This window comes from Mycteria americana, chromosome 3, assembly GCF_035582795.1.
Source record: "Mycteria americana isolate JAX WOST 10 ecotype Jacksonville Zoo and Gardens chromosome 3, USCA_MyAme_1.0, whole genome shotgun sequence".
NCBI classification, from domain to species: domain Eukaryota; kingdom Metazoa; phylum Chordata; class Aves; order Ciconiiformes; family Ciconiidae; genus Mycteria; species Mycteria americana.
The window spans coordinates 39,356,994-39,382,839 of record NC_134367.1 but is presented as its reverse complement, the minus strand read 5'-3'; the positions used below and the strand labels follow the sequence as shown (position 1 = coordinate 39,382,839).

General features: G+C 37.8%; 1 protein-coding gene across 2 annotated transcripts in view; it reads left to right on the top strand.

Annotated features, from left to right (window-relative positions):
* The window catches only part of UBE3D (ubiquitin protein ligase E3D), an 83,922-nt gene that overhangs the window by 40,401 nt on the left and 17,675 nt on the right, over positions 1–25,846 (top strand). Inside the window, exons 9-10 of one of the 2 annotated variants that reach the window (XM_075498271.1) lie at positions 10,715–10,853; positions 12,407–12,525. In XM_075498271.1, the coding sequence (XP_075354386.1) occupies positions 10,715–10,853; positions 12,407–12,427 (160 nt within the window). In that variant the 3' untranslated portion in view covers positions 12,428–12,525. Of the gene's footprint in view, positions 1–10,714; positions 10,854–12,406; positions 12,526–25,846 lie in introns of those variants that run through there. The other variant, XM_075498272.1, reaches the window with a different exon arrangement.

Below are 25,846 nucleotides of genomic sequence, written 5' to 3'. Positions count from 1 at the left end.
AGATTCTGTATGTTCTTGGGCTCGGTTTATGAAAAAAATACGCTGAGGCAAATATCTTTTACTTCCCTGGGGAAATGAAGTGTGTGTGACAGTCCTTTCTGTCTGCCTTGCCAGCTACCCCCACCTTCCTTCTTCTGACCCTGACTTTTAAGCCCATTGAACAATTGTAGAGATAAACGGTCTGAACGATACTTTTCCGACAATTTCTGTAAAACAAATGGCTATGTAGAGGAGAGCATTCTTGTTAATGCCCCTGATGAGAAAAAGCTATAGCTTGAAAACAACAGTTACAAGAAGAGTCTCCTGAGGAAGGAAGCCGGTCCACCAGACGTCGCTAGTCCTATGCACAGGTGGAAATGCTTCCTTAAAATTACATGAATCTTTCAAGGCAATCATGCATTACCTTGCATTTACTGTCAGGTAACCATATTGATATCAGCAGTTGCTGTGAAGGAGCTTTTACATAGTACTTTGTTTTTCTACAGCCCTACTGTGCACTTCTACCCTTCAGGAAATGAGAGTTATTAGAGGAGGCTTACTCCCATTTGCCAGGGGAGTGGCCCTTATTTTTCTACATACCTGAAGTGTTGGAAGGTTAAAAAAAAAAAAAAAAAAAAAAAACCAAAACATGTAACCTCAGAATTTGAGTATTCTGTTGATACATGCTGGGAAGGTAGGCTTTTTAGGTCAGTGGTGCTGCTGCTCCCATTTGATATTCCATGTAAGTAAGATGGCACCAGTCAGGCTTTTAGCAGTAGGTCAATAGCAGGCTGCTCTGTGTCCTCTGCATCCATCCCAAGCACAGTAGTCTACAGTTATTGCCGTACATTAGGGAAATTATGAGCCATCTGTTCTAATTTAGAGTAAGATGTATCCAGGAAGGAATCAAGAGGTGCTGAAGGTGAAGAAAAGTATTTTAGGGAGCAGGCAAAGCTATCCCTTCATTCTAAGTTGCAGGTATATCCAAGAAAACTGCAGTCTAGAGTCATAGTAGAACTGTTGCTAGTCTAGATGGTGATGACCATCAGCAGTGCCATCCTCCGCTATGGTGAATTATCAGCAGTGATCTGGCTACAGCAATCTGTATCTTTATTGTTTTCAGCAAAATTATTTGAATTCTTTCCACCCGGGATGCAGTAAGACATTCAGAAACTGCAGCTTAAAGCCTTAACACAGCCATTAAAGTGAAGAAGCACATTCTAAAGCATTGGCCATGCAGTTTTTACGAGAGTAATTTGCTTCTCCTTTTAGTGGGACCACGTTGCTTTGCTGCTGAGAAGTCTGCAATTACATTGTACTTTGGAGCTGCGCCAGCAATTCTGCATAGCGTGGATGTTCAAGAGCAGTCACAGCAGACTTTAGGCAATGCCCAGCAAGAGCTAAGCTCCTGTGCTTTTCTTGGTTTTGTAGGAGAACTTCTAAATTAATGTGTGAGTTCTGCTCTTGCACCCAGCTAGGCAAAAATGATGTAGAGAATTTTAAAAAGTTTCAAGGAAATACTTTGTGAATCTGTTGAATTCTGTCTGCCATGTTTTCTTCCTATTATGTCTATATATATTTGAGCATCACAAGTCCAGCAGGAGCTGTTTTCTCCATGAGCTTGTATTCCTCAGTCAGGTGCTCTAAAGCAGAACTTTATTCTAACTGATGAAAATTTGCTGCAGTTTTCTGCTTTTACAACTTCAGTTTTTGCCACAAACTCTTGGACTTGCAGATGAATGAGGAAAGAATTTCTCTCCCCATATGCAGTTACTATTATGGGTTGTCTCTGTGGACATAGCTGCTGCTGCTGTACCTTCATGCACTGTGGTTTTGCTGGTAGGACATATCCTGGGAAGTACCTGGCAAGCTTGGGATTTTATGTCCAAGGTCAGTTTCCCACAAAATTAAAATTCCTTTTTCTCTTCATTCTATGATCAGCCTGTTTTTCCTTACCTGGTGCTGAAACTAAATAAAGATGATAATGTCTTAGTTATACTCACTGACCATCTGTGCATGGTTTGAGTACTGTCACGAATTTTAAGTTTAGTACATTTGCAAATGTTCATGGTCCCATGCATCTAGGTGTCCCATTGAACATAAGTCTGCTTTAGACATTGCTGCTTGATTTAGCTTTTCATATATTCATTTTAGATATTATGAATCTTCATCTTAAAGGTTGCAGAATAGGTGAACACCTGCTAATCCTTCCCTGTGATGTTTAAGCTCTGTTTCAGTGATTCTTGCAGCTGAAATACTGTTTTGTCTTCTGCAGAGACTGTACAGTTGGTGCTGTTTTGCAGTTGAATAAAAATATTTTATGGGTGATAGGGTTTGCAACTTAAAATTAATGCTTTTGAAATTGCATAGCAGCCAGCTGGAGGAGGGAAGGCAGTGTAGAAAAGCAGTTGGTGCACACCCAGAAATCTTTAGTCTGGAGAAGTATATTGAGCATTACTTTGAAATTGCATGCTCCAAGGCAAAGTTACTCCTGGACAGGATTAAAATCTCAAGATTTATTTCCATGTAAAAAGTTGCATTATGTGGAGATAGCTTTCTGTGCTTGAGAGGAATAATCTACTTGTAAATAACTGTGTCTGTCTTTGCACAATATACTAACACAGTTGTTTGGTTTTCTGATTTCGCCCTTTACCACTTTGAGAAAAAATGAACTGAATTCTGTGTGCTATACACAGGCTTTATTTGTGCTAATAGCATTCTTGAATAACTGTATCAAAACAAATGTAGTTACATTTAAGTTAATATAGGCCAGTTGAGTCTAATAAAAATGTTGGTTGGTGTGAAACAAAAGAGAGAATTTGGCCTGTACTTTACAGGTTGAGATAGGCAGCTTTTACTTCTCTCTCTGACTTCCCTTAAATAGTTTAAAATAATCAAAGCATGTTGAGAAGTAGTAAAATAATTTAAAATACATGAATAAAATTAATATAGTTGAGATTCATATGCAGTTGTCTAAGGCAAACAAAATAATTTAATCCACTTTCTTTTAATGTGCCTTTTAGCATAAGTCATTTAATCTGTGCTACATATTGGAGTTAGAAATGAGAAAATTGCATGCGGAATATCTGTTTTAAATCACAAATGCATTTGTTGGAGCAAATAGCATAATTTTACTGAAAAAGGCCTTTTGAAATATTACAAGAACATTTGATACTTCTTATGTTAGCCCTTCTGAAATATATTATGGCAATGGGCAGATGGTACTCTGGTGAGGTTAAATTTGAATTTTCATTATAAGCCTTTATTAGTATTAAATAACTTGTCCTTTTCAAATGGTGACACACTGAAACTTCACAGATGACTTACATTTTGTAGGATAAGGTATTTAAAACCTGCTGAATTGTTTTTGTAGTGGATTTCTAGATAAATTCTTTTTGACCAGACTCCAGAAGTGCATAGTTGCTCCATTCAAAATATACATTACCCAGAAAAAAGACAGAAAACTGTTAATAATGATCATTTGTCTATATACAGCTGTAATATATATTTTATTAATTTATAGAAATATGCATAATTGTATAATAATGTATAATTAATTATCATATAATTATACTGTATTAAAATATAGGTACTGTATATTCTATATATGATGTAACTTTATTGTAAGGATTATATATCAGTAACTTTAATATAAGAATGCTTTGCAGGAGAGGGTATTTAAGACTGCTTGGAAGTATAGAAGTTCAGTTAAATAAACGGTCATCCTGTCTTTATAGTGATGCACTGAAAAAAATTAAGGTTTAAAACTTAGAGATGGAGCTTCTGTTGTTGGCCACTGTAGTCCATTGCAATAAGTCTAAAAAAAGCACCTCCTCATGTGGGTCCCTGGATCGGTGCTCTCTGTCTTCTTACTTCCCTTGATACGTTCCTCTTCTCTTGCTCATTTCCTTGCAAGGATGCCTGTGGGTTAAATTTCCAGTCTTCCCTTTGTTGTGTCTCACAAGAGTTTTAATAACTTGTTGGTTTGGGATACCATGCAAAGATCCCAGGGAAGATTTGCTTAGAAACCTCACTTGATACTCCCAACTGTTGTGGATGAATAATGAACGGCATTAGAACAAGACTGCAGATGTTTGTTTTAGGAGGGAAGCAGTGATTCTGTAAAGAAAGTTTTTTTTCTGAAGGAATTTGCTGTAGGCTGTGGAACCACTGCACTTCTTAGTGTTCCTTATTATTTAATTTTTGGCAAGAGTTTAGTAGCTAATGAGCGTTCATTGATTTTTATGTCATTTTTAGATCACTGCAAGGATAATTAAAAGTATAAATAACTTAGCCTCCCGGTATATTAAGTATATAGACACATCATCAACCATAATTTAGAATTGGTTTTAGATTAAATCATTTTTACAAATAGTTATTTAATTTAGCAGGTTTGTCCTTTGGTTCAATAAAGTCATCTGTCATTTTACTTATATCAGAGCTGTAGCTAGTGGAAAGGGCAGCTTTAACAGCATTCAGTGAACTCTGGGAGTCAGAGCTGAGCCTCTGTCAGCTTTTATAGTCAATTCTTCAGCATGGCCTTGATTCAGCAAAACACTGAAGCCATAGCTAACGTAGTAATCTCCTTCAAGGGTTTCACAGCATTTGGAGCCCTAAATGCAGAGCGCATTTACTTAAATCGTAACTAATCAAGTTAAGTTAATCCAGTGCCTTGGTAGCAACACTGGGTAGTACTCTGAGTAAGAGCTTTTTCATTTTCCAGTTTTGATCTCTGTAGACTACCCTAGGTTAATGTATTTGTAGAAGTAGCCTGGTAAATCAGAGGTGGTGATGGAGGTGCTCTGGAAAGGAAAAAAGGGCTTGCCTATTCCTCTTCAAAAGCAGACTTATTTCGTCTGTTGCTGAGACAGTTGCATTTTGATGTGAATCTCATGCACGATGCAGGGTGGTTACTACTGATAAATGGCCTTGGCACCGATGGAAGAGGCTTCTTTTGAAAGAAATGCAATCTAGTGAGAAGTCTGGTCCAGTTTTTAAAAACCTTGTGAGAATCCTTATAATTTTTTCCTGGTTTTGAAATACAAAGATTTCTCTTACTTCACTAACATGCTGTGAATATTGTGTTTTTCATGAAGACTTAGGACATTGTGGGTGGGTTCCACGACCTGATGAATAACTGTGTGTGTTTGCTAGTACTTGTATCAAGGAATTATGAAATAAATGTATTTCATGATTTTGGTGTCTTAAACCTTGCTTTTAAGGACACAATTTTCAAATGTTACTCTGACTTATGTAAGCATTTTAGCAATTCATTGGGATCAATTCCATAATGAGCAGTGGAGAAATACCATTCTCTGATGCACAGTGAATCAAAAGTGCTTATCTGAAAACATTGTGATCAATTACTTCTGCTGGAGAGGTAATTGTCTTATCTTTAGTCTTATCTGAGTAGTTGTTTTCAAGTTTTGCTCGTCTCTACTTTCAGAATTAATTGGTTGAATTTCAGATAATATTTGCTGATTTTTTTATTTTTTTTTTTTTAAAGAAATCCAAATTTCCCTGGATTTCCCATTGTTATCAGCTAAACAGCTTTGAAAATACCACTTCATTTTTTAAAACGTCTTTCACATATTACTATAGGAATTTTACTTTCCTAGCTGTATTTCTTTGAGTGGTTATGGGAACGTGACAATCATATCATGTTCTAAATTTCTCCTTCAGACAACCCATTCCTTAGAGAAAGCATTGAAAAGGACAAGGGGGAAGATAGTCTCAGCCTTTCATCTTTATTTCTTACTTGTTTTGAATTCTCTATTCTGATAATTTAGGACATAGCACATAGTTATTTCATATCAGCATCTAGCACAGTAACCATGTATCTTCCCCCTTGAGTTAGAATTTTACTCTGCTCACTTCCTATACTACTTCAGTTCTGAAATGTATGCCAGAAATATATTAAATGGTTTGATTAGCATTCATCATATGCGGTTCCGTCTTTCTCAGAATGAAAGTTATATGAAGGTTTTAATTATATATTTTAATCTTAGGTCTGTTTATTGTGTTTTCGTGGATGAGACTAATGTATCGCTTGTAGACGGAACAGAAGGGGTGAGTTTGATGTGCCATTTTAATCTGCAGAGGCTGCATCTCAAGTTTGATTAACACTAGGAAGAACTCTGACTCTTGCTCTTACTGGGGATCAGTTCCGTTATCACCAACCCTTCTTCCTGCCCCAAAACTGAACAGGTTTTCTTTTCCAGTTGACCTGAACCCACAAAACTGAGTGCACTTAAGTAAAAGCACCAAGTCTCTCAATTTGGCTCACTCGTCAAGGAGTATGGGAGGCTGTGAAGAACATGTTTACTTTGCTTATAGTAGTTGGTTTTGCTAGATAGAAATGTCATATTATTGAGTTTATGATAATATTGTCCCAGGTAAACATCACTTGATTATCCGGTGTATATGTTGCTGAGCTCCAACAGCAGCTTTTCTCTGTGGAGTAACTGAAGTGGATTTCTCCTCACCACTCAGACATTGATTTTCAGGAAAATGTGAAACTTCCCCAAACGTAATGTATTTGAGCTCTTTCTTAAGAAAATTTGGTTGAAATAGGCTAAGAGGTTTAAAAGTTCTGGGGAAGGGGGTATAAAGAAAAGAGGGGGAAAATGGGAAGGATGGAGTGACAGACAGGATGCTTAGAATGATTTGGGTTTTCCTGTTGGTGAGATCACTGGCAGGCAAAACTGGATGATGATGATTTACAGAAGTGGATTTAATGCCCTGTGAAAAAATTCACTCTGACATGTCCTTTTCTTAACTCAGAGCATGCTCCTGGTTTGGACTATTTTACTGAGTATGTTTTACTACATCTTACTGTTTTAAAGCCTGGTTTCTAAAGCTGACTCACATCTCCCTTAAACACTGTCAAGGTCAATATGTAGTGGTGAGATTTTACCTGGTGTAAAGTCAGTCTGAAGTAGATGCAGTCTTGTGCCCTGTGATGACTTAGGGAATCTGTGTAGAATTTATGAATTTGATTTAATACTGAAGGTCATAATGTTTTTTGTCAGACTGGGAAGTCCAGAATCTCCAGGCATCTTTACAGTGTAGAAAAGTTGAATGTTTGCAGAAGGAAGAACATAAAATAGCATTATTTCTCTTGTTAACCTCACCTTCCTCCAGCTAATCTGTCTTACCTCCCCCTTATTCCTTTCAGCCAGCATAGCAAGTTGTGCAGTGCTTCCTGGGAATTAGACTGGCTCTTGCCTTTACTCATAAAAGGGGTAGGTTTGACCCAGCCTGCTTTCTCTCAAGGGAAGCTTAGAAGCAAGAATTCATTGCTGAGTAAAGGTATTAGGCAGCAGGGGAAGAGAGCACATGCATGCAAAGTCCTGTCTACATCCAAAGTTACCATGTGCACATCTGAGTCCTACTGGTTTCTTTCCCATCTTCTTCCTCAGCCCTCCTAAATACTCCTTCTGACAATTTGCCCTATCTTAATGTCAAATTGAATTTGTTTCTTTTTTTTAAGATCAGGAGAGCAAAACACAGTTTTGTTTACATGGCTGAGGAACTCTCAGCCAGCTCAGACTGTTGGCATTTGGGATTGGTCTGGGAGAAAGCACTGAGCTGATGGACTGAGTTGTCCTCCATGAGTGCTCACTCTCCTGAGGAGCGCTGTCAGCCAGTCTGCCTCTTTCAGTAAACAGAAAGCAAACCATCTCCTCTCTTGTACTGGAAGCGAGACAGCTCTCCTTATACAGAAAGGTTCTGTGAAACTAAGGTGAAAAAATGGGGGGGTTGTGGTTTGTTTTGCTTTTGTTTTAAGCATAGACGTTTTTCTCCTTCCTCTGCAATGAAGACTATGGAGAAAAACTCCCCAGAGTAATAGGGGTAAAGAAGAACAAAGAGACGTGGTCTAATAAAGCAGTGACTTCCCACAGCCACTTCTGTTAAATGCTGCGAAAGGACAAGTGGTAAAGATGAATTCCTAACATGAGTGTTCCTGGAGCAGTAATTGCTAGGACACACATGGTTTGTTTGTAATAAGGGAAAACACTGGAATTGTTTCAGGAAATACCAATAACTGAGCCATTAATAAATGAGAATTGCAATGTAATTAGGCTAGATATCTTTATGCAAACAGTCTTTCCCCCAAATAACCCAACAGCCACAAAAAAAAAGGCCTAGTACAATGTCAGGGCTGTAAGAGTTGGACTTTAAAATGAGGAGGCAGCTCCAAAAAATCCTCAAGTCAAAACACAAGACTAGAATCAGGGTACTGAAGTAAGTTGTGATGTTTTGAATATTGCTTGGAGTTCTGAAAAGTTTCTTTGCAGAGAGGGTGTTGATCTGTGGAAACACCTCCCCAAGTCCCAGAACCTTAGCATATCACCTCCGGTCTCCAAACTCTCTAGCTGTGTTTGAAGGTGCCTGCACAGTGCTTTGTTTAGACTTGCTGATTTCTGAAAAATTGAAAGCCCCAATTTTGCTATGTTCACCTAAATTTGCCTGTATCACCAGACAAGATTGTAAAAAATGTCGAACAAAGTAAGGAACGTATAAAGGTAGGTTTCTAATTATGCGTGGAAATGAAGTTACCAAATGATAATGAAATATAAAACTCAATTCTGGATTACAATTAACAAGTCTCCTTGGTTGCTGGCTGCTCAGTGCTCATCATCTAGAGCTAGGTGTTCCTCCTGGAGCATTTACAGAATCTCTGGACCAGTCAGGGCTGCCTCTCCTGGGCTTGGCCACTCGCATGGTCTTTTAAAAGAATCCTGCTTCCTTTCAATATAGACAGTGTATTTGGGGCTTAACTGGAGGCTTATATCTTTCAATAGTGAAAATACTCCAGGGTGTCTTCTGAACTGCTCACCTTGCTGTCCAAGCAGACAGGTTTTTTTGTGGTAGCTTTAAACAGCTTTTCCAGATCCATCTGGTGCAGTATAAGTGTTCAATGACATACTACCTATAATGAAGGCTGTTAATGTGCGGCAGGTTTTGGCCTCTGTTCTTTGGTATGGTCTCAGCCATGTGTGGAGATCTTAAGTGATGCACTGCCATTAGGAGTGCCAGAGGGTGCCTAGGCCAGCCAGCCTTCCTAATTCTCCTTACCATGTACAGTTTAGAGCTCCTTATGTCAAAGTGACCCACTTACTTCGGTGGGGGTTGAGAAAAGACATGGTACACTTGGTAATTTAGAAGTGATATAATTCTCTGTGTCTTTTATTTTGGATTTTTAAAAGAAAGTGAGAGAAAGCACTCCTGTTTTTTTTAAGGAGATGGAAGCCCCTCTCACCTTGTGTGCATTATGGGTCTTGCTTCTGCATATGGAAGCAAAAGTGGGTTCTTACATACTCATAGATAAATGAGGAAGGAGGAGAAAATGTAAAGGTTAGGAAAGAAAAAAACAGTTAAAATTGAAGAGGCTAGTTTAAGCCAATTGGAGGTAAGAAAGTGAAAATACACCCACTCTTTGAAGAAAGATATGTAAATTATGCAAAGTAGAACATCTTCTAGAAGATCTAAGAGGGTGATAGGTAGAGTTAATAATGGAAACATACATACAAAAAGTGCATATGCAAGCTTATACCTAAGAAGCACGACTTTATAGAGAATCGGTGGGTTTGGGAGACTTGAGAGAATGAGAATCATCCAGAAGGACACAGATACTGTGAAGAGAGTATTTGCTCAGTTTTCACAATGGTGAATGTTGGGGTGATGCCTACTCTTTTAGGTGCTTAAAAAAATGGAGCTGTTTCTAGATAGAACATTAAAACAAGCTGATATGTTCATGAGCAGTGGTTCAGTCAGAGTAATACACTTCCAGAAGAGCTGGAGGAATTTAAAAGTGAAATCTGATGATAAAATTATGTATTGAGATCATGAAGTCTTGAACATGGAAGGGTAGCAAGCATTGTCATCCAAAATGATGCTCTCAGATCTGCTGAGAATAATTGGCGTCCGCCTTGCTCTGGAGTATCTGTTACTAGTGGCTCAGATAAAATTATTAAACTAACTGGGTCACCAATCAGTGTGACAATTTGTGCATTAAGGAAGAAACAAGCCTGAACAATAGGAAGTGGAACGTTCTTGTGTTTTGAGCTAATCTTACTGAACTAATCTTGTTCTTCAGCATGTGGTAGCGAGAGCAGTTTATAGAAATGTGCTTTCAGGATGTTGTTTTTATGACTAGCTCTAGAAATCTTAATTCTTTTAATACATCTGAAGCAGAAAGCTGTATAAAATGAAATAGGATTGAGGTTTTGCTTGGTATAGACTGTTCGTAAGGTTCCAGTGAGAGCATCGTAAACATCAATTTTGAAAATCACACCTGACCTCCTGTCTTTTCAGAAGAGAAAGGACATTTTTCTTACTGGAAACAAAATAAAAAGTGGAGGTATTATGTTCTATGTAGAATATGCTATATGTAAAAACACTATATGATGGGAAATTGCCAGTGGCGGATGAGATTTGGTTCAGAAATATTCAAACTTTGAATTAGAAACATGAGTGGATTGCTCTAATGTATGCTAGGTTTTCCTTTCACATTATGTATTTTTTTGTAAGATTGGTGGTACGGATAAGGTACTCTAAATGCACCTTGTATTTCTGGTAAAACACACTTATCTGTGACTTTTACAGGGAAAATGTGAAGAGAATCTTTTATCATAATACTATGACACATTCTAATATTTATTTTGAAACTTGGGTTTTAGATATATTTTAAGAGAATTTAAAAGTTGGGTTTTTTTTTTTAACTTTATAGCCTTGCTGATGCATGGGAAAATGATATTGGAGTTCATCCTTTAAAGTTTCCATCAGAAACATGTTTGGAATTACTGCTGATACTGGGCTTGAGTACCACCTCTCTGCCACCTTCACTTCGATGCATGAACTCTTTTCAGGTAAGGAACAGCTGCTATTTTAGTATGAAGGTGTTATTTCTAGGAAGAAGAGAGATCCCTGGGGCCCATAAACCCTTTCAGAGTAAAGGTTTATCTTCTGTAGTTGCATGACTCTCCATTACATTAAATATAGCAATGGAGAACTTATTGTAGCGCTCAGTTTCTTTCAATTGTATTAAATGTAGACCAAGGCAGGAAACGTACTGGATTTTTAAACAGTGAATCACTGTTTGGATTCAATTAGATGTTTAAAGAAATTTCATCAAACTTAGGCTGGAGTAGCTAGAATCATTATATAAAATCTTCTTGGTTTCAAAAAACCCCACAACCCTCGGCTAAAAATAAAGATTTCCAGTGGTGAAAACCTGTAAAAGTAGGAGTAAAGCATTCACAGTTTTGTCCAGTGTTCTTCTGTACGTTGCTACTGAGGTTCTCAGCAGTCACAGAAATTTTCCCAAGAAAACATTGTTGCAGGCATGTTAAATTGTGATTTGTATTTCTCATGTATCTGAAGACGTACGATTTTTACAAATGAAATATACAGACATCTCAATTCATGATGATACGACATATCAACTCAACCTTTTTATGATGCTTCTGTCTTCCCTTGTAGTTATGTTGTCCATCAGTTGTGTATTGATGCAAATCTAAAGTAACCAGCTGTTGAGCAGTAAGCATACCTGAATCTGTGTTTGTTTTGACAGCTATAAAAGGATCATCATCTTAGTGGGACTGAGTGTCCTAAACAGTTTATAGCATGAAATCTGGTAGCTTCTATTTGTCCATACTCCCAGTTTGTAGTCAAGGCACATTTAATTAGTGTTCCTGAGTTATGTTTACTGAAAAATAATCTTATTGTAGAATTTTGGACCCAGAAAGAACATGATCATAAACCGAAATCAAGTAATTGATTTTACTAGAGTTACACTGATGTACAGCTGCTGAAAACACATCTAGATGTTAGAAAACAAGTATGCACCTGCATTGTCTGCTCCCTTTGCATCTTGTGTGCTTGGAAACAAGGGGTCTGTGTACGGTGAACTCTCGGGTACAGCAGCAGCCATTGATCGTTTCAACATGATATTTTAATACCCAAGGTCAGAATTGTTATTGGGTTGTACATTCAGAGGCCATAAAATTGAAGAATCTCCTGGATGCCGGCAGAGATCGTAAAAATTACAAGTTTCAAGGACTGGCCAGTACTAGTTGTCCATGCAGTTGAATAGTCCATGTTTCCTATTAAGAAGTGAACCTTTTGGTTGTCTAATCCAGGAGGATGTATTCCTCGTCCATTACATTGCCAGTAATCTGTGGTAAAGCTTTCTCTGCTTTACTTGTGATAGGTTAAATAGGAGTCTCTTGTATGTCCTGTCTTGGTTCTGTGCATACTCAGTCCCAGGCTGTGCACTTAGGATTTCCTTTGATTTGTATATCTGGGTAGAGATAGGAAGTCATAAGTCACCGTCAACTGGTGCAGATATGAATTGGTAAACTCGGGAAGGGGTTTTACCTCAGAGTGCAGAAAACACCAGACTTTTGTTTTTCCTTGTCAGACTCTCCATCATTGTGCTTGATTGCTGCTGGGTCATTTTAGCTTTGTGAGGCTCTCTCTGGAAATGAACCATCGCCTTGGCTGCCCACCGTGTGCAGCCTGGAAGTGAGTCAGGAGTCGGGTTTTGTCATGCATGGGGCGGGAAGGCTCCATGCATCCCCTGGAGACCCTCTGACCATGGCCTTTCAAACTCAAAGTTTGGTGGAACCGCTGAAAGCAAACACCGCAGTGCTTTGCTGAACTGAAGTACTGTAGGGGACGGCGTCTTCCAGCACTTCCAGCTTGCTTCTTTGTACTCATGTTCACTTTCTCTACAGCAAGTATTAGAATTGTGTGTCCTAGTTTTTCTGTATTTTTCTTGGAAAAAGTTGGCAAGATCTGCAGAGAGCTTGAATAGTGATATCAAATTGTTCTATTGCCTGAGCATAAGATCCCTCTGCATCCAAAATACTGAGGATTGTGAGTCAAACAGGGAATAATAAAAGGGCAGTAATTGAAAACTGATATTTCATGTGTGTTAATGGAGCAATGGCAAAATGACAAATACTAGTTTTGTTTTCTTTTGTGGTAGACCTGCAGTGGTCTAGAAAAAAATAAAATTAATTCTATATTACAATAATCCTTGTATTTGAACTGAAAACAATTGCAGAGTTTCCTGTTATCCACACATGGCAGTCTTGTTCTACAGGAGGCCAGGCTCTCGCAGCTGAACGCTGGCATCTGAATGCTGGGGGAGCTAGAAGGGAAAACAACCCCAGAAAGTGCCAGAGTTTTCTCCTTTTGTAAGTGATCCCACTGTTGGACGCATCGTGAGGAGCTAAATAGACCATTAGTTTCCACTGGTGAATTTTTATGTTCTGATACAGTATTTTAAAGTGCATCTAACAGGCAGCTGTATATGTAGTGATTTAAAAGTTACAGTTTAACTCCTGAGATCTTATCAGTATAGCTTTAAAACATACAGTTGTTTGTAATTAGGTAGACAAAAATTATCTCAGCCATACCTCTGTTGTTCAAGACTGTATTTACCCTCTCTCTCTATTATATTACAACATTGCAGTGTTGACAAGCCAAAATTTTAGTTGGTATACGTATGCATTGGATGATGTTTAGGTTGTAAAAAGCACACAGAGGAAATATGCTTAGTTGCTAATCATCTCTGTAATAAACTCTGTTCTGCTTTGTGCTCTAGAAGTGCTCTCTGGGACTAGCTTAGCAGACTCCATATCTGTGCTGAGACATAAATTACATTTTATTTTCCAATGGTGTGCTACTGCTTAGTAACATAATATTTGAAAACTCCATTTTTCAATTCCATTTTGACCCTGTGAAGATCTTTCAGAGTGATTTACATTGCTGGAGCAGCCTGGAGGGAGAGGAGCAGCAGCAGACTATGTTACATAGCTTTCTGCTGAGTTTGAGGGGGTCAGTGCTCACTGCAGCTGGCTTTTAAGCTTCCCAGGCTGTTGATCCTAGGTGCTAGATTTTCCTTGGCTTATCTCCCATTTTACCTGTGTGGTTACACTGACATTGTTCTAGTGGACTGTAGAGAGTTAAATATTAGCAAGCCTGGGCCTGGAAGCTCTTGAGGGACAAAAGTGGGTAGACAAATTCTTGCTGGTTGATGGCTGCCTCCAGGTTTACTGGAGAACATGGATTTGCAGCCCTGACTTGCACCTTCCCTGGCTTGTAATCCCTCACCCATGCTAAGGATGTCTCGTATCGAGGGGATAGGATTGACCGAGGCACTTGATATTTATCCTGGAACAATGCAGAAAGCAGTAAAAAGGGAGAGAGGAGTTGGCTACTAGAAAAGATTAAAAAATTTCTTAGCTTGCTTTTGCTCTGAGCATTGTTCTGCTGCTCTCTGTTCAGCTCCGTTACACTCTACAGAAATCTGTGTTACCTTATTACACTTTTCATCTATCCCTCTCTCCACCCATCTCAGCTGTCAGCCCTTTGCTTTAGGAACGGCTGGGCTGGGCTTGTCATTGTGTATTATTCTTAATACTTGCAAGCACTTGTAGCTAGCACCTACTTGAGTTATCCTGTACTTTTATCACTGAACTGTTCAGCTGCTCCTTCTCAGCGCAGTCTGGGAGGATGTGTTGGTACTTTAGAGCCTACAACACAGAACAGTTAACACGGGGAGATGCTTTAAAGTGACAAGTAATCTCTGCTGTGTTTTGCTAACTTTATCTCGTCTTTCTCTGAATTCAAGCACAGTGAACAGAAAATGTCCTGGATATTGAATTCTTATGATTATATATGGGGCTGTTCAGCAGTCTCTCTCACTGCTGTTATTGTGGGAAACCAGGCATTCTACTTCCCCTATCGAGGCATTATTCGTAAGGCCACAGATTGTAACAAGAGTTCTCAGACTTAAATAGATCACAGTTTTATTTTTACTTTTACAGTTGCATGAAATTGAAAGAAGATTGTGATTTAAGAACTGCAGATCAGTTTCAAAATTTTGTTTGAAATAGCCCTTGATATTCTTTGGTGCTGCACCCAATGCCACGGGTAGCTTATCAGCACACTGTCCACTTTGGTTAAGAGAAGTAGAGCCAGTGTTTAAGAAAAACAAAGAAGTGTTCATTCTTTTGTTGCAATAAGCACTCCTAGAGGTGTCTATGAAAGACATGAGGTGTCTATGAAAGACTGCATTTGCAGTTACTTTGCTTCCAAAAAAAGGAGGGGGGAAAAAAAGTTTCTCATAGAGCAGCCTATCAAGTTCTCTATCATTTGAAGCCTTTTAATCAAGTGCAGAAAACTTCCTAAAAGTGACAGGTTTAGAGATATAAAGTAGCAAGTTGCTCAGAAAACATAAGAATGAATAAATGCAGCATTCATCATAGTTTAATGGCTCTAGTATATGGGTATCAAAAGTACTCAAAAGACTCATGGAAGGCAAAATACAAAATTACTGCTGTCTCTCAGGTCTATACATGGTCTGAACTAAAGTGTGCCTTGATATTCAGTGTTTTTTAATATTGATACTTTTTTTTTTAATGTATGTGTGTATATATATATATAAAGCACTTTCAAACTTGTTTATCTCAAAAAGAAGTTACCTGAAGATAGAGGACACTTGCAGATGCACCTGTGTTTTCTGACAATCCTTTTTGAAGCAAACAGCTGAGTAAAATTTAGAAAAATCTGCTCAGTTCAGCTTCTCCTTTTGTTCCCTTCTGGGCATTTGGAGCTGGAGAAGTTGCAGAGATTCTTTTAAGTTGGACTCCACTCCTTTGGAGCACTGTCAAACAGCAGGAAAGACAGGACAAGGAGCTACTCTAGTTCCAAAATGATTTGGGAAATAGTGAAATATGAAATAAAAATATCAAGAGGGAAGGAATGGCTTTCAAAATATTGTGTCTTTTATTAAACTATCCCAGAAAGGAAAAATAAATAAGACCATTTGTGCAGTAAAATAGCTTATTATCTTTTTAAATATTTTTTAAAATTTTTATTACTTGCTTACTGAGGATCTCCCACAAAATGAATTATAGATTTGAATATGTGTATTCTGTAATATTTTGCAGGCAATGGATGAGTTCCTAAATAATGTAGGATTTTTTTTTTATAATTAAGGTTTTTTTAATATTCCTCTGGAGCTTGCAGACTGCTTAGGTCTGTGAAACTTCTGAATGAACATTGACAGTAATATGGAGAAACCACTGCAAATACATTGCAGTCTCTGTTGAAATACAGTCATTTTTGTTTCCCTTAACTGACTGGTTTTACAAAATGTAAACTACAGTGAGGAAACCAAGTGTAGTTATTATCAGCCTCTTTTGGCTGCTCGTATTTCCCCCAAACTAAAGGTGTTTTGATTTTTGCAGGTTAGAGTGAAAGTGTCTGCTGTGTGCTTTTTCTAGTTTTGACTAGCTCGGATAGGTTGCCAGGATGACATAGGATGGATTACTTTTCTGTTTTATTTTTATGATTATGTGGAAGTTTTTAAGTTTGATTTCAAACAAGTTATTTTAAATAGCAAATAAGTACCCAAGCCTTTTGTAGTCCTTGGAAAGCAGATGTAGGTTTTTTTAAAAAAATGCATACAAGTATTTAATTGACCTTAAAATAAAAGAAGTTATAAAGTGTATATTTAGGGTTTTCGTTTGTGTTTGTCTGCATTTACTAAAAGCCATAAGAAATCTGTTGAAACACTGCAGAATAATTAGGAAAGAAGTTATAAAATGATATTGAGCAAATGCTGACAAGAGCAAGCGATATTAAGAGGGTTAGTGTTTCAAAGACAAATCTGAATACTTCTTTGCAGAATGATAGAGATTTCTAGGTTCAATTAAGAGGTTATTGTCTTGTTTTTCATGTCTGCTACAGAATTATCCTTTATTAAGTTGATTTTTATTATGCCACTCAGGTTATCTTACTCAGAGTTCACTGTAAGCTATCTTTTAAAAGTATCTCTAGAGTGTTCAGTTGTATTTCTTGAACATCGAGACTCTCCACTTTTAATGTTAGCTCTCTGGTCTTCAAGTGGAAACGGAACAATTTTTTTCTTGAACTATAGCTAGTATTTTGAAGTCTTTGTTGAACCTGTACCAAAAATGTTTCATACTACTGATTCTGCATAAACTTTATTTAATGTCTCCTAGCTGAGAACTGTTTGGCTCTGTATATGCAGGAGCATATTGAGCAATGTCCTGTACCTCCTTATGTGTCCCATGTATGACTCATCCATATCTGCAGCACAGGCTCTCATTTCTAGGCTGTGGTTTTGTGATATCTGGTGCTGCTTTGGAGATGCTGATGGGAAGGTATTATCTCACTTATCTAACACGTGGCATGGCTACATTTCCTCTGATGGAAAGGAGCCATTTATATTGGCCATTTAATGGCCATTATATGGGAGCCATATAGTGGCCATTCAGGCCATTTATATTGGCCTGAAACAGAACAAAATCAATCACATGTAAACCTAAACAGAACCTATGAATGGGAAAAATGCAGGCTGAGCTTATTTGTGGAAGCATAAAATTTTATGACTACTTCAGTGCTCAGTGATGGAAGTCAGGACCCTGACAGCACCCTAAACTGAGATTCAAAATTTGTCATCAGTTTCTCAGAAGAGCTAAATGCTTCTTTTCTTCCAAGAGAGTTCTCCAATAGAGAAGAAATCGGAGAGAGTGAACCTGGGCATATCCTAAACAGAAGTAGATGTAATTACAAAAACCTCACGAACTCCCAGTGAGAGGCAGTGTACATGTAGCACACAGGCAAGTGCCTCCTCTGGAAATACAGTCCCCTGCTGCTTGAGAGGGAAGATCTGCCGGAGGAATCAACTCATTTGCGTGTTGAATCAATTCACTCTGCCTAAAATCTGGCAACAGCTACCTGTAACATCAGCATCTGGTAATACATTTCATAGTAGTTTTCTTAGAAAACATGCTCAAATATGTCATTTACCGTTTAGACTTGAATGTACAATTGATTGCAGAAATCCAGTTTAGATAGTCTGGTATAGCCCATGTTATCAACCTCTTGAAAGGGGTGAAGACAGAACTAGTTAGGAAGGAAAATGTCTGATTGATACCACTCATTTTATTTCCTGTTTGCTTCTGTTGTGAATGTTCTGCTTTTCCCAAGTCATTTTGAAATCTAAAAATGTAGCTGTTACATCCTAATTATGCAGTACTTGTGTGTACAATGTGCTATTAAACAGAAACTGAGAGTTTTTTATCAACAGGTACCACACTGTGAGTTTGTTATGGAAAGAGACCAGATAAATACCCATGTTTTATGTACCTGAGTATATATATAAAGAATAGTCTTATGAGAGGCACGATACACTTTTACAACGTCCATTTCTGTTTATTAACTGAGGCTGTTGCCTTTGTGACTGAGAAACAGGCTCTGCTCAAAAGAAATCAAAATCAAAAAAAGAAATAAAAAAAAAGAAATCAAAAGCCCTATGCAAAACCAAATAATGCTGTACATGTTTGACATGGTTTGTAGGTAATTTATCTCCTTAGGGCTGCTTGCCTCCAAACCTTGGTTTCTCTAAGTTAGTCTTAGCTCTATCATAGAGCTATCTAGGTCATAATTAATAGGTTGACTTATGTGAGGAGTAAATTTCAACCTCCTAGCCAATAAGGTACAGAAATCTGGTTATCAGCTGCATAGAGCTAGATAGCCAGCTGTTGCTTTGAAAATAATACTGAGGCATTGGATAGCAATGATTCTATAATGGAAATTTTTCCTTAAAGTTTTGTGTTGTTATGCTGTGTGCTTTGTGAATGGGTATTGTTATGGAAAGCTGTGACGCTGTTCATTTCCATTAAGAGTCTGGATGGAAGCTTTGAAGATATTTATGAAGTCCAGAAAGCTCTGCAGAAAAAAAGATGTATTTATAAGGATGCTTCTTAGTAGGTTTACAGGTGCTTTAAAAATAGAAGGATTTAACCCTATTGGATTGCAGCTGTAGGCTGGAATAGGTATGGTGTTATCACAAATCACAAAATTTTGAGGGATCCTGAAGAAGGATGTCACTGAATTCTAGCATTGTATTAGCAGACGGGGCAGCTTGCCAAGGCACTCAGAGCAGTTCAAGAGTGTTATGTGTTAAAGAGTTGGAAACGGTAATGATGTCTTCAAGGAGACAAATGGACAAATATACAGAAGTCTGCAAAGCCAGAGCATAATAATTGGATTGATGACTTGACTATGATAAAGTACACGGTGGACGAAAAGGAAGGGGATTGTTAAGTTCTCCTTTTTTATTGTCAATTGAAAATGAGTCTGGAATAGATCTTTTGGTGAAGAAGTCAGTAATGCCTCCAGCAAGAAACGTACAGTTTGCCTTCCCTCAGATGTAGAAGTCCATTGTTCTGTTGCAATGTCAGTAGAGAGAGCAGTGTGCTCTAAATCTCTGTCCTTAAATCATAGGTCTTTGATCTGGGGGTGGTGGCTGATGACAAATGGTAGTGCTTCAAAGCTCTTTTTTGTTAAGGAAGAAAAATTTAGGTTTGGATTTTAGGAAAGCTAGAATGGGCAGAAACATGACGTGGGGAAACAGGTCAGATCTCTGTCTGTCCAGAGGCAGGGAAAGACCTGAAGGGAAGTGTAAGAGAGAAGATGGACCAGCTACTCTTTCAGTAGGCTGGTGTTGTTCCCATTGACATACACCAGCACGGTTCTGACAGACTACAAAGAGGGCAGGATTATTTCCATTGTCTCTAAGCTGCTTGCTGCTTTGACCAGTAAAAAAGATCAGTTGTGCGAATATTTGTTTGTACTGTAGCTCCACTACTTTTGAATTAAAGGAAGCTGTTCTACACGTGGGTGTGTGAGGAGGTGTCTTAGCGTATGCATTTTAGAGTGCTCCCAAAATAAGATTTGGAATAGTCCTACAGGAAGAAGAAAGACACGGGCAAAAGGGCGCGTAAGCATTGACACAGCCTACTGAAATACGGAGACCATTTAGCCTTCAACAGAAAGCTGTTATGCCTTGAGGTGAAACCTGGCAACCATTTAACAGTATGCAGAAAAACTTGCAGGAATCGGAAGATGCTATAGCCGAGTGAGATCACAGGGAGTGTTGGGTGGGCAGAATGTGATTGCTGCTTGGACTTTCGCCAGGCGTTCTGGTTAATGTTTCTTTATCTGTCTCCTGGCAGCTTGACAACTAAAATAGGAAGTGATTCTGCCTTATGGAAAAAAAAATTAAAAAAATATTCTTATATCACTAATGTAAACTGTAAAAGCATAGTCTATAGAGAAAGAGACTATTTTAAAATGCCAGTTCCCAGTCTTCATTATTTTTGTGAGCTGTGGTGTGAATTGATGAAACAGATCAGGGAGCTATATTCCTTCCATTGCTTTTAGTGAGCTTGAATTTTATAAGGAAAATAGAAGAAAAAATGAGTATTAAGCACCTTGGCTACATGAAAAAGGATCTTGCCTGCAAACTGGTACAAGTGAAGATGTTATTTTAGTCTTACTGACTATTTTGGCTGCTCAGTCCACTTTCAAGTTCTTCCAGAATGCCTGGCATTCCTAAATATGATCCTGAAAATGACTGAACATTGTACTGTTCAGATGTTCTCACTTTGTGACTAGTACCACTGACCCTAGTTCTAGTTCTTATCAATAGCTTTTTGCCTGCATAATTCCATTTTAGATAGAAGTTACCCTTGCTGTTGGTGCTCCAGTCTTTGACACATTTTCTATTTTCATACGTAGATGTCCCACTGAATGAAAACAAAAGGCTATCATTGTGTAATGGGGGGTGACTAGCTAACACATTTCTTTTTTAACTCACCAGAGAGCCTGCTGCTTCCTCTTTAGTTCATGTTTTCATACAAAATTTATTCCATTCATCATCTGCCAGCTTTTCAGAAATGAAATTCTAGGACTGCCTTGTTTTCCTCTTTGTTGACCACTTTGGGTTTTCTGCACTGATGAATTTCCATGTTACTTTCTCATTTCTATTAGATACCAATTTACTTTGTTTCCTTACCATTTATGAGCAGACAGCCCTGTAATTCCCTTACACCTTTTCACTGGTTAGAAACTAACTTTTAGTACTTGCAGTTATCTAATTGAATTTGCCTCTTTTCAGGTAAGGTGGAAAAACTGAGGCTGGGAGGGGAACAACAAGGCTTTATATCCTTCTTTGTAACAAAGTAAAATCAAGTTCTTATTAAAAAAAAAAAAAAAAAGTCTGCTGAACACACAGAAACCTTCATATTTCGGGTTGCATTCTCTGCTTCCACAGAAGGGAAATGCATTTTCAGCTGTATTTTTATAGAGCGGTAGCTAGTGACTAGTTAAATTAATCAAAAGTGTCTATTCTGCATGTTTATCCTAGGGATATATTCCATTAAGTGACTGCTTTTTCTATTTTAAGGTGATATTTAGAATGCGACTGTCTGTAAAATTTAGTGTTCTGTTCTGTAAGCTTTTACTCTCCTCTTCTACTCTTTATTTTCTACCTGTTTTGTCCCTCTCGTGTAGTGTTTTTTCTAAAATCTGGACTTAATTAATCCTGGTAGCAGTGAACAAGGTTAAAATTTTTTTTCAGTTTGTAATATTTGACCTAGAATTCTTTGAGAAGATATTCAACAGCAAATAAAATTAAATCCATGTGACATGCCACATAGCTAATAAATCCTCAGGGATTGAAATTTAACTGTATAAGTAAATACGAATTTCAGATAAAGTTTTCTCTGCTCAAGTGCTGATGCTATTGGAGAACTGGAATTTGAGAAGTACTCCACTGCTCCAGCAGTGTACTGCTGCTCTGAACTCTCCTAGGAGGAGCCAGGATACTGGTGAGTCCAAAATTTGACAAGATTTGAAATGAAATGGGATTTTGATGTATGTGAATAAGAAATGCTGAGCTATATGGCTTAATGCTAACATCTATTATGAAAGAGCTACTGAATCTTGTTCTACATTTTTTTTTTTAAGCCACTCCTGCATGAGGAGTTTGGGAGGAGACCATTCTCCCATTTGCCTGGTTTTTGGACCATCTCCTGAGGACTCTAGCATTCAACAAGGTTGTATCCACAACACCAGATTTAGATGAAGCAGAGCTCTAATTCCACCTGGAAATTACTGTGCTCCTGTGATTTAGTTAAAATGAACTGTCAGAAGTGAGACTCTGTTTACATATTTTTAAGTGTAGCTCAGAAGCTGAAGAAAACCCTGGTGACACTTATTAGCTAATCATTTTATGTCAGCCTTTCCTGTCAAGGCAAAGCATGCATTCCTAATACAAAACAATGCAGAAGTCAAGTGTGGCTGTTTTACAACAGTACTGATCCTGGTTAAAGTACTGATACTTACTAAAGTGCAAATGCTAACATCTGAAAATGTTGCTGTTAGATTATACTCCTTTCCCAACCTACATTCAGATAATTTACAAAACCGCTGAGTGCCTGATTAAATCTTCAAAAATAATTCTCAAAACAATGCATAATATTTTTTACAACAAAATAATCATCTTGAAGAAGGTGCAAGTCACAGGAAAAAGAATTTCATGTAACGACATTATCTTAGTCTCACATGCTGCTCTGTTTATGCAAAAGTGACTTGCCAGTCCATTTTTGGCCATTCCAATAAAAATTGCCGGTACTTTGGATTACCTAGAGTTCTCATTCAAATGAACAGATACTGAGTGGTTTTAAAAGTCAGGCAATCTATTTAGGGTGTCCACCTGAAGATTTAGGAGCCTGTTTCTCATCTTGTAAGCTTAAAAATGCTAGAGATGGCCCCTTAGTAGTTGCAGCTTTGCTTTAATGAGTTTGTGTTGCATTATAGAAATGCACCTGAAGCATTTGTGATGATAGCTCAACATTGCAGGCAAGGACCTGAACCTATTGAAGTTAATGTCAAAACTTTGGCTTCAGTGGTGCAGAACTGGACTGCAAATGAATAAACCAGTCAGCTGGATATTTTGTAGAGAAATAATTATTGCGGACTCTCTGAAAGTTCCTCATTAACACTATTGCATGTGAACTTTGCAAACAAATGTTTGGAGCTAGTCTCTGATAGCTATTCGTTAGACAAGTGAATTAATAACTGTGGCTGCTGGTTTATGCAGAGGGTTTTCTGTTGTTTTTTGACATTTCTTTGAAGATTACAAACAGTATAAATGATTTAAAGGCTTCACTCCACTAGATGGGGAAAAAGATGCTTATAGTGTAGTACTTGCTTACACTCTGCAGTTATTGATATGATGTAATATTTTTATGCTTGGGTAAGTATAGATTTTTAATAAAAGAATTTAATTAACACTGAATAAATGTTCCTCATAAGGGGGAAATTCTCTAGTTCTATTTCATTAATGCTTCATGCTTCTAGCAGTTAACTAATTTAATTTTACTCCTGGTGTTCAAGGTCTGTGCTTTTCTTTCCTTCTGTCTTTCAGTCTGTCTGTCTTCTAAACAGGCTTTGTTTGTGTTTTATAGTTAGGAAAAGAAGACCAGCCAGAGAAATAAAATAAAGGGAAAAGTGCCAAGCATTTTTTTTCTTTACTTGGACTTTGTGTAATACACAGTGGACGTATCTATGACTGTGCATAAAATGTATGTAATGTGAAAAATGAGGTATTTGGAATGATCTCTGAGATTTAAAGACTAGAAAGCCTATTTTTAAAAGTTAGCTAAAGGAAAATGAATGATTTTAAATAATTAAAGGGTAGGTAGGATCAGTCACATTATAAAAGTAAACCTTGCACATGCAAACAACCATGCTCATTTAATTTGGCTTACTAAGGAATATATGGGTTTGGGGGATCAAAATCCCTTTTGGGATTAGTCTTTTTTGAGTTTATTTGTCTATGCAGTACAGTAGGATTTTGTATAAAATACTTAAACTCAGGATACAAAATGAGTGAAATGTGGCAAATGTTCAAAGTGAATAAAAAATACCTGTTCAAATTGTCTGTCAAGCAGTAAGGGTTTTAGTGTGAGAAGTCCAAGAGAATGATTGTTTTTAAAGTGTGAAGCAAACATTTTTTCAGTTTTCTTTTTTTCACTAACTCAGTACAATTGAATTAAAGGTTTTCATGCAGAAATGTTAAGTGCCTGGTTTCAGTCTTTGCTAGTTCTCGATGTTTATCTTATAAAGCTGATAAAATTTTGAGCAACTTCATGTTATTTCATTCAGACTTAAGGTCATGCTATGATCCTCAACTTTGGATCTTGCACATTTCTAACTATGTTCTTGATTACCATCTGTTTACATTTCTACTAACTTACGCTATTTTTCATTCATGTAATTTTGTGAAGTGCTAAATTTTTTTTATAATGCAGGTAATTAGGTTTTAACAGCGTATTTTTTAGTGGCCTTGCTCTAAGGAAGGAGTTTTAAACAGTATTTTGGAAGTCTATGTGCTATAATAATTATTCTTCAATAATCCAGAATGATACCTCAAGGGAGCTATGACTCCTGTGTATAATTTGTTCATATATACTTGTCCTTGATGTAAAATTGGATTAAAAAAATCAGAAAAAGAATAGAAAGAAAGAAGCTGGAAAATTGATTCTCCTTGAAGGTCATTAATGTGTTTTAAAAAGAAGATAAAAAATGAACATGAAAATCTCATTGTTAAAGAAATCGTGCTAGCTTTGTTTTGAATAATAAGATTTTTATCAGTACAAGAAAAGGTCTCATAATAATAAAACCTAATTTTTATTTTCATCTAAAACTGGAAAGTATTCAATGGGTGAAAAACAGGCAAAGAAAAAGAGGGGTGAAAAAGAAGCTTGAAGAGAATAATATGGATTGCATGGAACTATGAGCTGAAGGACAGATTCATACTATATTGTAATATGAAGAAAAGAGGGTGTGAAGGAGGAGGGGAGGAGAAAAGAAGGTGAGACAACCAAAACTGCAAGATAATGTTTAATTCAGAAGTATTTTCTGTCCAGTATTTGACTAAAGTATCTTTCAAGTGAATGAAAGAAGTTGATATATAAAAGGAAGCTTAGGGAGCAAACTGAAGAGAGGAAGTGAAATTTGCACTGCATCTAAACCCCTCAAAAAAGAGCAGAGTGGAAAAAGTCTGGTTTGGAGGTTTTACAAAACATTGGAACAGTTTGTCTTGAAGGATACCTTAATGACCAATCTTTGTAAATGAGTTTGTTCACTTCAAAGATGTGTGCAAAAGAAATATATTTAGGCAGTCACAGAGTCATTGAGGTTGGAAGAGACCGCTTGATATCATCTGGTCCAACTCCCTGCTAAAGCACAGTTAGCTAGAGCAGGTTGCCTGGGACCATGTCCAGTTGGGATTTAAATATCTCTGAGGATGGAGACTCCACAACCTCCCTGGGCAACCTGTGCCAGTGTTCTACCATCCTCACAGTAAAAAAGTATTTTCTTGTGTTCAGAAGGAATTTCATGCTCTTTAATTTGTGCTCATTGCCTCTTGTCCTGTTAGTCGGCACTACTGGGAAGAGTCTGGCTCTCTCATCTTCACTCCCTCCCATCAGGTATTTATACGCATTGATATGATCCCCCTGGACCTTCTTTTCTCCAGGCTGAACAGCCCCAGCTCTCAGCCTCTCCTCATATGAAAGATGCTCCAATCCCTTAGTCATCTTCATGGCCTCTTGTTAGCCCTTTGTTAGCCCTTACCTCACTTCAGTAAGCCCGTATATTTCTTGTAATGGGTAGCCCAGACCTGGACCCAGCACTCCAGATGTGACCTTACCAGTGCTGAGTTGAGGTGAAGGATCACCTCCCTCAACTTGCTAACAACACTCTTCCTGATGCGGATGTATGTCCACTTCATGTGTTCCGTAACCCAGTCCTCCTTCACCAAGGGTAAGTCGTCTTGTTCCAGACTTGCACACTGGTCTCGGGGGCCTGGGATTCCTGCAGGCTGGTCATACCAGTAAAGACTGAGGCAAAGAGGGCATTGCATACCTCGGCCTTTCTGTGTCCTTTGTCAGCAGGGCCTCTGGCG